The 17425-nt window shown below is 38.5% G+C and overlaps 1 protein-coding gene across 3 annotated transcripts in view; it reads right to left on the bottom strand.

Moving 5' to 3' along the window:
• Positions 1 to 17425, bottom strand: part of beta-PheRS (phenylalanine--tRNA ligase beta subunit) — a 156364-nt gene that overhangs the window by 23523 nt on the left and 115416 nt on the right. For all 3 annotated transcript variants that reach the window (XM_067147399.2, XM_067147401.2, XM_067147400.2), the window contains one exon: positions 9919 to 10080. In XM_067147399.2, the coding sequence (XP_067003500.2) occupies positions 9919 to 10080 (162 nt within the window). The remainder of the gene's footprint in view (positions 1 to 9918; positions 10081 to 17425) is intronic.

The raw sequence follows: 17425 nt of genomic DNA, 5'->3' as shown, positions 1-17425 counted from the left end.
GCACTGCAGTTAGTATACCGCGTTGCGATTACAATATAATCCTAAAGACATTTAAGACTGTAACGCGAGTGAACTTATTGGAGTACAAATATTAACTATTTCATTACGTGTGGACTTAGGTAACTTCAAGTAACATTGAACTTTTACTGAGCCTAATACTTAGAATTACCAGAACTCATATTCACGTCACACCAACATAAGACTCACAGTAGTAATTTGAGTGAAAAAGTGAGAACTTTTCTGTGTTAATATAACATTATAGTAACAGGATTAGCAGAAAATAATCCCTAGCAACTTCAGACTGTGTTCAAAGACTGTGCTTATCGACTTACTTTTTTTTTTTTTTTTGTGAACTGTGTGATTATGAACGTTTCAATAACGACTGTAAATAGCATTTCGTACAGAAAGAACTGTGATTCTTCATACGCCATTTTCGTGTGCGAAAATCACCCGAACAAGCTACAACTCAACGTGATCCAGTTCCAGCCATCATCACCTCATTGGGAACGTCAACATCGCCAATCCTGATTCTACATGGAACATTCCAGACGTCCATCTTTCGACATTTGGTAGCAACAGTTCTTGTCATAAGTGAGTAACAAACTGACTAAACCTTTTCATTTATTTTGAACAGTGAAACTTCAGTGTCGCGTGTGAACAATTTTCATAATTTCTCAAAAGTGATAAATTTAATTTCAGTAGAAAGACTGTAGGCTTTCAAGTGTGCTATATATCGAGATTGACGAACTGAGAACTGAAAACTTTGATAATTTCTCATTATAAATGTGTGCTTAGGTTTAAAAAGACTTTAGGTGGAAATTCCCACATATGAAAGACTTTGAAACCAATGATATTTATGCCATTTTTTTTTAAGGAGATTATTTTCGACATTTAATTTCTATGCAAAATTTGAGTCAATAATCATACCGCAGGGTGAAAAATTAATAAATCGTTTTAAGAAAAAAAATTATTTACCATCTATTATTCGCTCTGCGAGACTATCCTTCTCTGTATCGGCTCCAAAACCCAGTTCCACTCCCTGAGGTCCTACTTATGCCCTTTGCCCACAACTTTTCCTGGTACAGAGAGGATAGTAAAATAATAGATGGCGCCGCAACTTCAAGGGCTCGATTTTGGAGCCGTGCTATAATAATAAATGACGTCGCAACTTCAAGGGCTCGATTTTGGAGCCGTGCTATAATAATAAATGACGTCGCAACTTCAAGGGTTCAACTTGGAGCCGTGCTATAATAATAAATGACGTCGCAACTTCAAGGGTTCAACTTGGAGCCGTGCTATAATAACAGATGATGCGCCCGTAATAATCGCAATATTCAGGGTTCGATTCAAGTCATTGTATTTTGCGCACAGGATCCGACTGCAATCATTACGAACACGAAGAACTTGTTGTATTTGACTTATCGAATATTCCGGAAACATGGATAACTTACTTGCAGCAATCGAAGCTCTCAGGCTTAGCATTAACGATCAGAATGCTAAGATTGATAGGTCTAATTCCCAATTGCAGGCTCAAATAAACACACAAATAACCGCACTACAATCACAGATAGTTGACTCTAATTCTCAACTACAGGCTCAAAATACTCAACTTCAAGCGCAGTTAACTGAGTCAAATAGTAAGGTTGAAGACTTAACTTCTAAAATTGACAGGACCTTGGACACTAAGTTTGCTGAAGCGGATAAAGTCATTAATAAAAGACTCACTGAATCTAGTGCCCTTATCGAGCAACGATTCCGTGAAGCTGGAACTCGCCTCGAAAAGAAACTTACTGATTCTAGTGCACAAGTCGAAGCTACATTGAAAAACATGCGGGATCAGTTTGTTGAAAATTTAGAGTCTATTAAGGAAGAAATAAAGACAGAGGTCGTCAAGTCTTTAGACAAAGATCTTAGAAATGTTCTTCCTTCCGTTCAAGCATTTTCCACTGAACTTAAAGATTTACGGACTGAATTTCAAGAATCCCATGGTAACATCTCACAAACTCAAGCAAAGTTAGCTCAGGTGCAGGAAACCTTGCGAGATGCATTAAAGAGCGACGTGGGTAAATTACGAAGCGAGATAGGATTAATTAAGAGCACGCAAGGAGAACTCGACAAGCGTATTACAGGACAGCTAGATAGCACGCATACCCAGATAGCTGCTTTCTGTAAAGACGTACAAGTCATTAAAACTGACTTGAGAAATGAAATAAAAAGTTTAGACACCTCAATTAATTCTAAAATTAAAAATTTGTCCGAAGAAATGAATCAAATTAAACTTAAAGAACATACAACTGACGTCACAATTCCTGGTTCGTCGAACCCATTTGTGCCCAGAACTTTTTTTATTTACTATTTTGATAATTTTTACAAATTTGACTACTTGGTTAAGAATAAACATAAATAACTCAAAATTACACAGTAATAAAGCCCTATGTGTTCAAAATTACATGTTGCGAAAACGCAACACTGGGCAGATCCAGAACCTCAATGAAGTCCATGTATAGAATATGATATTTACCGTTTAGATGCAATCTACTATTAGTAAAACTGACATTTTCGGTATAATTGATAAAAAAATGTCTGTGTGAAGATTTTCCCCAAACAATGAACATGTATATTCACGAATAAATAGGAACAATACCGAAAATTTGATGGAAGGAAGTGTCAGTTTTTACTGTCCCTTCCGGAAGTGAAATTCTCTGAAACATTTATTGTGAAGAGCTACTCTGCATTTCACACATCGATTGTTAGTAGTTGACTTGCAAAAGGCACATCGCGTTCTCTTGCACTGAGTTTCAGGTAAGTGTCCGACGTTATCGAAACGAAGCTCAGTCGACACTCTAGCACCGGTAGGAGTAGCAACTGGACCATGTCTCACTCTGGGCGTTCCATGCGTGTGTAGTAATGTTAATGCTATGCAACGTCGAAATTCTAGGAGATCCATAGAACTAACTCCAGTAGATTTCGTCGAAATCCTGTGCAAAATCCAGGCATTCTGAATTGAGACATCAATACCCCAAAGAAATATGGGCCACCACCACTTCTTTGAGCGTATGTTTACTCTGTAAGTACTAACGTTTTGGTCCATTCTGTCAGTTCCACCCATGTTCTCGTTGTATGGTTTTATTAGTAAAGGCTGAGGAATAGAGATTTTCTTCTTTTCACTGAAGGAATATCTGATTGCTGTTCCTACTGGGTAAACACCATCACAGTTTGATACCAGAGTTACAACAGAATTGTCATTCCATCTGCACACAAGTAGTTTCTTGCTGTCACATCTCATGTCAAACGTTCCCCGTTCTTCTTTCTTGATAACTGAGATATCTTTCAGAGGACACTTGTCAGTTCTGTTACTTCTAATAGTTCCTGTGATACCAATGCCAAGTTTCGTGAATTCTTCAACTACTTTTAGGCTGATGAAGTAATTGTCAGCAAACATATGATGTGGAAGTACATTCCCGGTTATGTCCCTTGGAAGACTTTCGGTGAATTTTAGAAGTACACTACCACCTAAACCGAACTTTTCCTTGTAACAGTTTTCAGGCCCTTTTGCTCCTTGGTATATATCAAAATCAATCAGATATCCCAGGGGTTGGTTGAGGCACCAAACTTTATACCCAAAGCGGATGGGTTTGCCTTTTATATGCTGCTTCAAACCGTGGCGCCCGTAATAGGGAATCATGGCTTCATCACAGCTAGATTGATTTTGCCAAATGGTGTACTCTAGAAACGAGTTTCGAAGTGAATCTAGGTATGGCCTGAGTTTTGATATTTTATCGCTCGGGTCTAGAGACGTATTATCATTCAAATGGAGATAACGCATAACCTCCTCAAAACGATTTCGCCTCATAGAATTAATCACAGCCTCGTTTCTTGTGTCTGGCCGTTCATCCCAATACATCCTCCTTCGAGGTACAGGTATATAACCACTCAGAATTAATATACCAAAACACACTTTGAGTTCCTCAATGGAAAGCTGAAAGTTTGTCTTTCCCTTCTGAACAGCATACTTCACACTTTCCTTTACAATAATGTCAAGAAGTTCGTCTGTAAAAAACAACTGGAACATTTGGAGTGGAGTATATGGCTGATCAATAAACTGGGGTCTATAAATTAACGGTTCATTTTGTAGAACTTTATTTCTTATGCAATTCTGATGTGGCAAGTCCTCGTTCTGCCATTTTCGACAATTTCTCGTAGTCTCAACTGTCTTTTTTCTTTGCGTTTTCGTGACCAAGGTGAGGGAAGAATTAGCAGAAGCATGCATTGTAGGAATTTCCCTGCCATTGTTTACCTTCCCGCTCGCGGCACTAGAATAACTGTACGACAAATTGAGCACACTCTCCTTGCACTCATCACCTATAACAACGGCCTCATCTGCACCTCTAAGAACAGTTTCGGTCTCTGCAGCTAGCTGTCTTCCAGTAAGATTATCGCATGTCCCACCAAAGTCTTCGTCACCACTATCTTCATCGGTATCTTCATTTACATCAGGTGGAGCAATGAACATATCAATGCTATGAGCCTTGTCAACATCTTCATTTTCTTCCAATAGGGAGAGAATTTCATGGACACTCAAGTTTCTGTAAAATAAAATAAATATATACTGTAGTTTTGAATAGGTATCGCATCTGCCCAGTGTTGCGAAAACGCAACGCTCGTGTTTTAAGCCAATTTGTGAGCAGAAGAATATAAATACAAATCTCACAAGCTGTATACTTGTTAACTTAAGTTTTTTATTCAATATTTATGAATTTCAACGAATTACGTGCATTTATAAGGTGATAACTTACCGTTTTTGTAACAGCGCGCGCTTATTACCTTCCATTTCCATAGACACAAGTTTACAACAGTCCACTGCCACTTCGATTGTTACACTGGATTCTCAATTCACTGCCTGCGATGTTGGTTCGACATTCAAATTGTAGTTGGAACTGACAGATCCTGTTGTTCTTTATTATAATACTAGCTACATGCTGTTAAACGGACTGAAGACAAATGTTGCGAAAACGCAACACTGGGCATAAATGGGTTAAAGTACCAGATGACAAACCAGTCAAATTTTCAGGACGTGATGAGTACACTGCTCGAGAATTTTTGTTAAATGTCGACGATTACCTGGAAGAGAATAGGGTAGAGGACGATAGGAAACTTAGAGTAGTATCCAAACTTCTAGAAGGACGAGCCTTATCATGGTTCATAGCTTTTAAGAGCAATTTTAAAAACTATGATGACTTTAAACAGGCACTTCTTAAACGCTTTTGGGATTCAGAAAGACAGCACCTTGTCAAGATGCAACTCTACTCTAGCAAATACAATACTTCAGTCAATACTTCCCGATATTCAGATTACTGTCTAATGCAATTAAAGAAACTCCAGTTTTTAGATCCACCTTTGCCAGATATTGAACTTATTCAGATCCTGACACTTCAATATCCGCCTCATGTTCAAGAGATACTAGTCGCTGCCAACATTAAAACATTGGAGCATTTTGACGCTACTTTGCGTAGATTAGATACGGCTAATACCCAATCTAGTCCGAAAACTAACAGGAGTCGAGAAATAAATACGAATTCTGCGGAAATAAAACCTCCGGAGAGAGAGGAACCCAGGATACGTGAAGAAGGCAGATTAAGCCCTACTAACCCAACCAGATTCCGGAATTTTAGACGTCAGAGGAATCAGGATAGACACCCTTACCAACCTAGGAATTCATGGAGACAGCGCGAAAGCACTCCTGAAGGAAATCGTGAGGCCAGACGGCGAGAACTCGAAAGTAGATGGAAGGACACACGGGAATACATCAGGGAGAGAAACCGTAATCCTGATGAACCTGGAGCGACATCCCTGGAATATCAACGTCAATTCAGACCAAGAGAACAAAGATCACCTGATCCTGACCCAACAGGCGCTATAAAAAAAAAAAACGCCGATCTCGCAATAGGGAGATTGACTACCGAACACGATGAGGTCGAAACGTCAAATTATTGTACTGCTGTTATCAATTACTGGCATATTGACGATTCCGAATTACTATTCGAAGACGCACAAATACTAAGGCCAATTATTACACGTTCATTACCTGTCATAACAGTACGCACAGGCAACCTACAGGTGATTACGCTCATCGATTCTGGAGCGCAAGCTTCTTTAATTTCTGATAAGCTTGTAGACTCGCTGAAAGATCAGAACAATGTTTTGTTATTACCTGCAGCTCAGATTAAAGTAAGAGGGATAGTTCCTGATAAGATTATTAAATGCAAATCCCAGGCATTTTTAGAGTTTGAAATTAACAGTCAGATGTTCGAACACATATTTTTGGTAGTATCACGTCTTAACTTCAACTTAATACTTGGATCAGATTTTATGATCAAATACAAAGGAACCATTGACTATGATGCCAACCTCGTAAAATTACAGAATAATTCCGTAGAACTACAGCTGGTAGGACGAGGTGACCTGGAAGTTCAAGAGAAGGGAGCCCGTTTTGAAGAAGCCGGTGGTGACATTATTAAGCCCGCTGTAAGCGAGGTTGCGCCAGCCGTAGCAGAAAGTAGAAAGGGTGACCAAAGTGAGGACGACGCAGAGTCCCTATTCAATGAGAACTCCATTATAGGTCCGGATTATATAATGTCAATAGCCAGTGTGGTTGAAGACCCAGAAATTAAATTAAAATTGGAGGAGGCTAAAAATGACGTTCTACAGAAATTTGCATGTGTATTCGATGACAAGCCTGGAGAGATAGCTGACTACGAATATCATCTTGATGTAAATGACTTGTCTCCTTATCAGAAGAAACCATATCACGTACCCGAGAAATATCGAGAAGAAGTTCGTAACTTAATTCATAAAATGACAGATGATGGGATAATTTCGCCTTGCGTAACTAAGTACTTGAATCCATTGGCCATAGTACGTAAGCCTGTATTTATAACTCAGCTAATTCATAAAATGACAATATGTACCACAGGAAGAGTAAAGCCTGGAAAAGAAAATCCTGCGTATTTTCTTTTCGTCCAACCAAGGGGAAGATGTACCAGGAAGGCCTAGGTCCTGGTCCATGTTAATTGAAAGAAATGTTATTTCCAGCATTAAAGATCCGACCGACGTACGAACATCCATGTAAAGAATGTTCCAGTGTGTGCCAGACCCTACGAGTGCGCTAGGCGGAGTCAAGTGACGTCACCTGTCGCTTGAAGCTCACCTCCCCTAGAGATATTTCTCGAAAGAAATTTTCTTTTAACAGCTTTTTAACGCCTTAACCAATTTCAACGGGACAAACGCTGAATTAGAGCAAACATCATAAAAGTTAATCCCTGTAAATTTCAAATTAATTCATCAAACGGTTGTTGAGTTATAATAATTTAAAGTCTCAACGAAATTACGTAATCACGATCACATGGCCGAGAGAGCCGCCACCCCTCCCTGCGCTGGTATCTATATATGTCAAGGCCAGACAGCCCGCAAACTAGTACAAGGACAAGCAAACAGCTGTGTGAGTGAGATAGCGAAGAGACCGGCCCGCGTACAGTATGTTCGCGCAGTCACGGTAGAAGTACTTTCCGTCGTATCTCCGGAACGCGAAATTCTATCACCGATAGAATTATTAAAGGACGTCGCACTGCAGTTAGTATACCGCGTTGCGATTACAATATAATCCTAAAGACATTTAAGACTGTAACGCGAGTGAACTTATTGGAGTACAAATATTAACTATTTCATTACGTGTGGACTTAGGTAACTTCAAGTAACATTGAACTTTTACTGAGCCTAATACTTAGAATTACCAGAACTCATATTCACGTCACACCAACATAAGACTCACAGTAGTAATTTGAGTGAAAAAGTGAGAACTTTTCTGTGTTAATATAACATTATAGTAACAGGATTAGCAGAAAATAATCCCTAGCAACTTCAGACTGTGTTCAAAGACTGTGCTTATCGACTTACTTTTTTTTTTTTTTTTTGTGAACTGTGTGATTATGAACGTTTCAATAACGACTGTAAATAGCATTTCGTACAGAAAGAACTGTGATTCTTCATACGCCATTTTCGTGTGCGAAAATCACCCGAACAAGCTACAACTCAACGTGATCCAGTTCCAGCCGTCATCACCTCATTGGGAACGTCAACATCGCCAATCCTGATTCTACATGGAACATTCCAGACGTCCATCTTTCGACATTTGGTAGCAACAGTTCTTGTCATAAGTGAGTAACAAACTGACTAAACCTTTTCATTTATTTTGAACAGTGAAACTTCAGTGTCGCGTGTGAACAATTTTCATAATTTCTCAAAAGTGATAAATTTAATTTCAGTAGAAAGACTGTAGGCTTTCAAGTGTGCTATATATCGAGACTGACGAACTGAGAACTGAAAACTTTGATAATTTCTCATTATAAATGTGTGCTTAGGTTTAAAAAGACTTTAGGTGGAAATTCCCACATATGAAAGACTTTGAAACCAATGATATTTATGCCATTTTTTTTAAGGAGATTATTTTCGACATTTAATTTCTATGCAAAATTTGAGTCAATAATCATACCGCACGGTGAAAAATTAATAAATCGTTTTAAGAAAAAAAATTATTTACCATCTATTATTCGCTCTGCGAGACTATCCTTCTCTGTATCGGCTCCAAAACCCAGTTCCACTCCCTGAGGTCCTACTTATGCCCTTTGCCCACAACTTTTCCTGGTACAGTATGTTTTCAGACCAATTTTGCTTTACGGGAGCGATGGATGGACTCAGGATATCTTATTCATAAGTTAAAAGTAACAGACATGAAAGTAGCAAGAATGATTGCCGGTTCAAACAGATGGGAACAATTGCAGGAGGATACTCAGAATGAGGAGATAAAAACTAAGTTAGTAATAAACTCGATGGATGAAGCTGTGCGCATAAACCGGTTTCGGTGGTGGGGTCATGTGCGGCAAATGGAGGAGGATAGGTTACCTAGGAGAATAATGGACTCTGTTATGGAGTGTAAGAGAAGTAGAGGTATCGTTTAGTAAATTTACAGAGGCTTGCAGACTGAATGCTGTAAGGCATAAAGGTCTATAATGATTATGTATGTATGTATGTATGTATGTATGTATGTATGTATGTATGTATGTATGTATGTATGTATGTATGTATGTATGTATGCATGCATGGTTCCTACTATCCATGGGTCTGCAAAGAAACATAATTTTAATGCCCTACTGTATGATATCATGCAAGTTGTAAGCAAATGTCTGAACAATCTGCAATGCTATCATATAGAAGTGTTACTAAAAGCATGAGCAGTTCAGTGCATTTCTGTGACTTGAAGATCATAATGAGGTCCCCTGCACCCCTGCAGTTTTTGTCTCATATATACAATTAATTACCAATGTATCAAACTAATACATTTTTAATTCCATATTATTATTAGAATATAGCATTATAAGTTTTATGTCAAGAATAAGAATATGAGATTGCTAAATGCTGCCCTAAGATCATTTCTCATACCAACAACATATTCGAAAATACCAAAACTGGCTCCTAACTAGTGTCTATTGCTTTTCATTAGCGATCATTTTTTGTGGTTCCAGCTGTACCATACCCAGATTGACTACTCTCAGCCTTCCACATTGGACAGAATAGGAAGAAAAAAGATTTTTATTGATTTGTATAGTTCTCCAAGTAGGCCTCTGTTCTTATTAAAAACACTTTCAAATAATTAGTACTGCATGTTTGTTTCTTCATTCGTAAAATTGGGGTAAAATGGTTAAAACATCTAGATGAGCTCCTGAAAATTTGATAACTGTTGTGTCTTTTTGATAAATATATCACAAGTAATAATGATCTGTCCTAATGATGAGGATAGGACAAGGAAATTTTTCCCTTTGTTTTATGAACAACTTTCATATATGAAGAACAAAGAGGTCTTACCTTCAGCAGCTCGAAGCCAGTATCCTTTCTTCTCCTCTGTAAAGGTTCTTGGAACTTCTAGAATCTGCATGGTTCTATCAAGAAGGCCATGAATTACTTCAAAACCTCCCTTCTTTGAACTGTATACTGCACAAATATGCCGTCTATTCCTTGCCTGTACTTCTATAAACAGAAAATTATAACCAAGTTGGTTAAAATTAAATCATGAGAAGTCTCAATGAAATTTAGGAAATGTAAGGGATTAGATGATGACAGCTGTAATGACATGGAACATGTAACAATAATAATAAAGAAAGGAAGATCTAGGGTCTATCACTAAGATATACAAATCATAATAAAAATATATGATAGATGACAGAGCTTTTCATAACTGCAAATTTTACTCCTCAAAACAAATGCAAGTTAGCAGATAAATTTGTTTTGTGTTTTGGTACACGGATTGGAAAACTTTTAAGAGCATGTAAGAGCAATTCTATTTAGAATTTACTGGCATCAATTCAGTAACTTTCTTCATTCCTAGGCTTATGTGGCCAGTGTCACTTTATTTACTAGTACTACACTGCCAAACATTTCACCAATGCTACTATGTGACATTTTCAATTACAATGATAGGACAATGACAATGACAATAACTGATGTAGTCGACGCTAGAAAATTCAATAACCAATTTATAGTGGTTTATATTATGCCTGTTTAATAATATTTTTTGCATGTTCCAGCTTTGCTTTGCTGATGATGATGATGATTCCCTCTTATGTAGTGAAGCTGGTAAACTTGAAACAATGCTGCAAGAACTTCAAAAAGGCTCCCAAGCTGTAAGACAGAAAATGAACCTACAGACAACTAAAATTATAACCCAGAACAACATTCTGGTTACGATCGGCAATAACATCATTGACAAAGTTGATGAGTACGTATAATTGAGGCACAACATTAAACTTGGACGGGACACCAAAATAATAGGCTTGAGTTGGGCGGCCTTTGGCAAACCTAGGTATATTATCCTCCGAGACTTAAAACATTTCTCTGGGCCTCAAGAGGAAAGTCTATCATTTGGCGCCCCACCTGCTGTAACCAATGGTTTACAACAAATGGGTTCAAAACTGCTACTGTCATGAAGAAAAGCAGCCTATACATTGTCAACCTACTAGGTCATGTTCAGTACATACAGTACGTGTTGAAGAGATGTTAAGTACAGAGCAAAAATGGCCAACTAGACACCATTGGGATCCGAATCCAAAACCTCTCCATTTCACGTCGGTTGCTCAACCATTGAGCTAAGGTGACTTGGCTCACAACGGATGACTTGCATGCAATCTACAGTGTAATGACAGTAGTGCCATATCTGTAGCTTACTCTAGATCCTTTCCAACAGAACAAATATGACCTAGGCCACCATAGCTTAATGGTAGAGCAACCGATGCAAAATTGGAAGGTTGTGGCTTCGGATCCCACTGGTGTCTGGTTGCCATTCCATTTTTGTTCTGTACTGGAAGGGCAAACCGATGATGATGATGACTTAACAGACCTAATAGGTTGAAAGTTTATTTCAATTACAATGTGTTTGTGAAAATTCAATATTCATTGACAATATGAATACTTAACCTGTCATGCATCACTTAGTTTGTCTGGAGATAATTTTTTTTACCTTTTTCTTTAACATATAATATCCAAGGAATGTACTATCATTCTTACATAAATATTCTGAAGAAATCAGTAACCAGGCACTTCTTGGAAGTTCAAAGGAAACAAGAATGTTCCTGTGTTCCTTCCACAAGATTCTTTCACCACTACCAGATACATTGTAGGCATTCAAGTACTCCTAATATGACAAGCAATGATTACTGCATGCTTTCCAATCAGCTGCTTTTAATAGGATAAAACAGTATCATTAATCCATTAAGGACCAAGCACTGAAAAAAACATAGTTTTTTGGAATATTATTGTGTATTTCTCTTAAAATTCAGAAAGACCAGAAAATGTAGGAACAAAAAGTATTTATAAATAGTTTAGGTTCAGCATAATGTTGCGTTTACGCAACTTTGGGCCTAGTAGGCATCTTCATTTAGCGAGAGTTAAATTGTTGGAAACGCTTTGAATGAAGATGAATATTGCATTTTTGACACTTGTAAATTGTTGTGCTCTTGCACAGTCAGCATCTTCTTCTAACATTGTTTTCCTCTTGGATTATGAAATGTTCCATTTGATCACAACACACTTCCGTGGTTAAAGCTGCCTTTGACAGTCATCCATAATTAGAACTGTCTCTCCCATCTATGCCAGTTTCTTTATTGCCTTCCCCATCATCACCACATACATCATCATCTTTAGTGTCATCACCTTCAGATTTCATCAGGGCCAGAGCTATATATATTCTAAATTGCAGCCGAGAAATTTTTTCATCGTTTACTAGTCTATGTATTTCCAAGAATTTACGATGACACTGTCAACCAAACAAATAAACAGAGGCCATCACCACTTTTTTTACCCTAACTCGAATCCTGTAATTGGCAATGCCATTGTCGTGCAGATGATTGTTCTCCTCAAATGTTGAACTTGCTCCAGTATGAAGCAGTATGGTGCAGAGATTTTGACGCAGTCAGTAACAACGCTATAGTAGTTGCTTCGTCATTTGCAGAACTTGTGAATCGAAGTACAGTGAAAATACTTCATAAGGTGACTTACCACCTACATTGATATTTATTTCTTCAATTTTAGCCTATTCTTCTGATGTTGATGAAGAAGTATGGACAGGAGCAACTTTTCTCCAGTTTGGGAGCTGGTCCTTCTTCCTTTCTGCTTGCTTTTTAGGTTTCTTTACAGCTGACCCTCCAGGTTCATACTCCGGTTCTTGTTCAGTACTTACATGTATTTCAAAGGTACCAGCCATGTCACGTACTTGTTCCTCTTCCACAAGACAAAGTCTTCTTCATCCGTTACTTCATTGACATCAGGTGAAATATAGAGAGCATCAATGTTATCTGCATTCACTTAATCATCTTCTTCTTCTTCTAAGATAGCTACGAGTTCTGCCCCAGTTAGTGTTTTCTGGTTAATGTGATACATGTCAGAAAACAATGAAATCCTATTATAAATACGAAAGATGTTACATGGATATGTTAGATAGAATTATTTCCACAGCAAACAAAAAAGTCCTATTTATAAAGAAATTCATTTTTAATACAGTTTACCATACGGTACCTTTCTTGCGATATTGTTTCTTTATCAGCACACAATTACAGTTTCATGCTTCCTCGCTGCATTACAAATACACTCTTCAACAATGAAGGAAGGAACAGAGTTGCATAAATGCAACATTATTGTAAATTTCAAAAAGAGGCTTCATCTGATAGATTCAATGTGTGAAAAAGACCTATTGTCTTATAAGTATGCTTATAAGATTTGAATATATAAAAACAGACACAAAATATCTATTCTATTTCTGAAAAAAATATTCAACTTCACCTGGTTACATGTTGTGATTTTTTCAATCTTAAAAAACTCAGGAAAAAATGCCAGTACATGTATTTAGCATGGACAACTGGACCAACAATATTTCTAGAATGTTCCTTCAATATATCAACGCTTAAAATTAAAATGCACTGCAACCTTAAGTCGGGACAAAGACAAAAATAAAATGTTGCGTTAACGCAACATTGGGCCTTAATGGGTTGTGTTCAAATAAAACTGCCACATGTACAGTTCATTCATCTGGTCAGAAATCCTGGGAATACTTGCATTAATATTTAATTTTTTTTTGCTAGTGATTTACACACGTAGCACTTAGTGTTGGCTACTGAATGCATGATTCGAAGCAGTGTATCGATTCATTCAAGTGTACGAGTGGATCGATTCACAGGAACGGCGAGCTCACGGCACACGATTCAGCTTACTTCCAGCGGACAGTGCTGAGTGGCGCACCCACTGGACGTTGACGGGGAGCCGAGCTTCCGCTGCAGCGAGACAGTGAATCATGGCCCATCGAAAGAATTGTGAATGAGCGCGGCTCAGTGAGACACATGATACACACGGCTCCTTATCGGTTCACTGGACACGTGGAGAGCCGAGCTTCCGTTGCAGCGAGACAGTGAATCATGGCACATCGAAAGAATTGTGAACGAGCACGGCTCAGTGAGACACATGATACACACGGCTCCTTATCGGCTCACTGGACACGCGGAGAGCCGAGCTTCCGCTGCAGCGAGACATACAGTGAGCCATGGCACACCGAAAGAATCGTGAACGAGCCGGCTCAGTGAGACACAAGATACACATGGCTCCTTATTGGCTCACTGCAGCGAGACGTACAGTGAGCCATGCTCACTGAAAGAATCGTATGCTATAATGGACTCTCGAGCTCAGCTCATTTGAAAATAATACCCATTTGCATTCACTGTCCTCTTCTTACAGGGAGGTTTAAATAATAGATGGATTTATTGCCAGTGTTTAAAGGGTAGTCACAACATAATTCTGAAGTAGCTAGTAAGTAGGTAGGCTATTAGGTTATACTATTTATTAGTTCAATGAATCTTAGTATTATAACTTAGTTGACTTTTGACAATTAAACTCGACTCTAGCCTGCCCTATGACTATGAGTCATGCTCATGACCACTCAAAAGTACCTGTTTTATATTGGGAAGAACGGCTCAGTATTCTCTCAGTTCATATGTCATATCGTTGCAAAAGACTTCAATCATATGTGGACGGACGCAATAACAGTATGTTGAATCAGAAAACCAGCGGGCTACTGTACATCTTGGATAGCCTATACAAAATATGACGATTTAAAAAAATCCTCAGCTGATAGAAAAATACATATTTTCAAAAATGACTGAGCGAGTTGTCGTGCGGTTAATATCGCGTGGCTATGCGCTTGCATTCGGGGGATGGTGGGTTCGAATCCCACCGTTGGCAGCCGTTAAGATGGTTTTCCGTAGTTTCCCCATTTTCACACCAGGAAATCCTGGGACTGTACCGTAATTCAGGCCATGGCTGCTACCTTCCTAATCCTAACCTTTCCCACCCTGCGTTGCTGGAAACCTTCGATGTATTAGAGTAACTAGCATTTTTTCTAAGAAAGGAGTTCATGGTATGAAGACCAGATGGCAGCTGCGAGCACTGAATGCTGTTGCTGCTGTCTTACCAGCACATACTACACAGATGCAGTAGGAGCAGTGACCAATGAGCCGTGAATCGGATCACTGTATCAATTCAGTAACGTGAACGGAATCAAATGAATCGATTCAGTAAAATGAATCGAATGTCCCATCACTACTAGCACGAACATTTTCAGTGATGCGAGAATGGAAAAGAACTAGGCTTGAGAGGGTAGCGCTCAGCTCATGGTTGTACAGTCCCTACAATTACCAGATGTGAAAATGGTAAACCACGAAAAAACCATCTTTAGAGCTGTCAACGGTGGGATACAAACCCACCAGCTTCCGAATGCAAACTCACGGTTAAGCGTCTGCGTAGCCACCTTGATTGGTAAATTGGATTAAGATGCGCTCTCTTCATTAACAGAACACTTTATGAGCTTAACTCAGAACATTCCTTAATAACAGTTATCTGCAATCCTCTGACAATATTTTGGATGATTTTCTAACAATTCGTAAAAGTTCAAAACTGCTAATATCATGGATGAATGTTTGGCACCCTTTCCAAATAACTTCACTGGTAAATACATAATTGATGAAACATCTCAGTAATAAACAGCTTATGTGAATTTCCTCATTCTTCCAGCACATGCACATGACAAAATTTACAAGACTCTGAACTGGAAGAAAAAATCCCCATTGATCTTATTAGCAAAAAAACAAAGTCTTTTTCAATGAGTGCTTTTAGTAATTCCAGCCATCATGCCACATTCTATAATTAAGTTAAAAACCTGGAAATTTACACTATAGAGCGTTCCAACCTTAAATTGCAGTACAGCAGTAATGGGATAATTCCGTCTCTTTCCTTCTCCCATGTTTTGCGAGTAGCGCTGTCCTACTCTAACGCAACGGATTTGCCAAATATCCGTGAATCAGAATGTTATCGGTTAAAATGGGTGAATATCGTGTTATGTACAGAATTTCAAGGCGCATTTTATGCCGTTAACAAAAAAAAAAAAAAATGTAAAAAAATAATTTAGTGTGAAAATGGTAATATAATAGAAAGTTTCGCCAAATGCAAAATCTTCATTGCATAGAACTTATCATGCCATAACTCCTATTTTATATTTATTGTGTTCCTATTTTTTTCATTGCTGGTAAAGAAACATTTCAGCTCGATGTAGATAAGTTTATTTTTAAATTTAAATTATAACAAAATGCAGCATATGCGTTTATTTTCATTCATGTTCGGGGAATTTTATGTGTAGGCACGAAAAAGTCAGTCGCTGACCAGCGTCTTTCCTACTGAATTTGCATGGGGGGTCAAAGCGAGGCAAATGGTCTTCAGATCTGGAAGTTATTTTTAAAACAATCCCGAAGTTCCTATCTTGCTTAGTTATTAATTTGTGACAGGAAGAATATCTCCTTGAATTTTGGTTTCGCGTGTGACTCGGCTGGCTGTCTGGCTGGCTGAAGTACTGGTAGTGATCTCCCAAACATGCGCTTTTAACATTTCCAGACAGTCGCATGCAATGCAGTGCTCATTTTGTCAGTAGTATGTATAATAGTGATTAAATACATATCAGTGACATATGTACAATTCTTGAGGGAAGTGTACTTCGTTTGTGTGGTTCATGAGTTCGTGCTCGTGCGTGGGGATCTAATTTCGAAGAATATGTGCAGAAGGATAATGGCGTGGTTAAAGCAAAGCAAACGCTCTTCGAATATGGAAGTTATTTTTAAATCATACCTCAAGTCCCTATCTCGTTATCTCTTAATTTATGACAGGGAGAACGTCTCGTTTGTTTACGTTTCACGAGTGACTCGGCTGGCTGAGCTTTTAAATATACTGGCAGGCGTGTGCAGTGGTGTTCATTTAATCAGTATTATAAGATTGATTAAATAAAGATCAGTGATATATATATAAAATATTTAATGGCGTGTGGCCTCCAAAGAGGCCGAGTGCAGGTCTTTCCAGTGTTGACGCCGCATAGGCGACCTGCGCGTCTATAAGAATGGGGCCCCTACCTGTGATGAATTCTAATGCTGAAGACGGCACACAAACACCCAGACCCCGAGCCATTGGAATTAACCAATGAAGGTTAAAATCCCCGACCCGGCCGGGAATCGAACCCGGGGCCCTCTGGACGAAAGGCCAGCATGCTAACCATTTAGCCATGGAGCCGGACAAGATCAGTGATAAATGTATAGTTCTTGAGGACAAGTGGATTGTGTTTGTGTAGTCTGTGTAACTGTCAGTTCGTGCTCGTATGTATAGTTCTTAGTTCGAAGAAAAAGTGCAGAAGGATGTATAATGGATCGTCAAATTAAAAAAGAAACATTCCGTAGGTAAACTCAGGGGAAAAGAACGCAATATTATAATGAGTGTCCTGGATTATTTTTTAAAGACT

The sequence above is a fragment of the Anabrus simplex genome, chromosome 5 (genome assembly GCF_040414725.1).
Source record: "Anabrus simplex isolate iqAnaSimp1 chromosome 5, ASM4041472v1, whole genome shotgun sequence".
Taxonomy (NCBI): domain Eukaryota; kingdom Metazoa; phylum Arthropoda; class Insecta; order Orthoptera; family Tettigoniidae; genus Anabrus; species Anabrus simplex.
The sequence above is the reverse complement of the archived record's forward strand: the minus strand, read 5'-3'. Positions and strand labels throughout refer to the sequence as shown.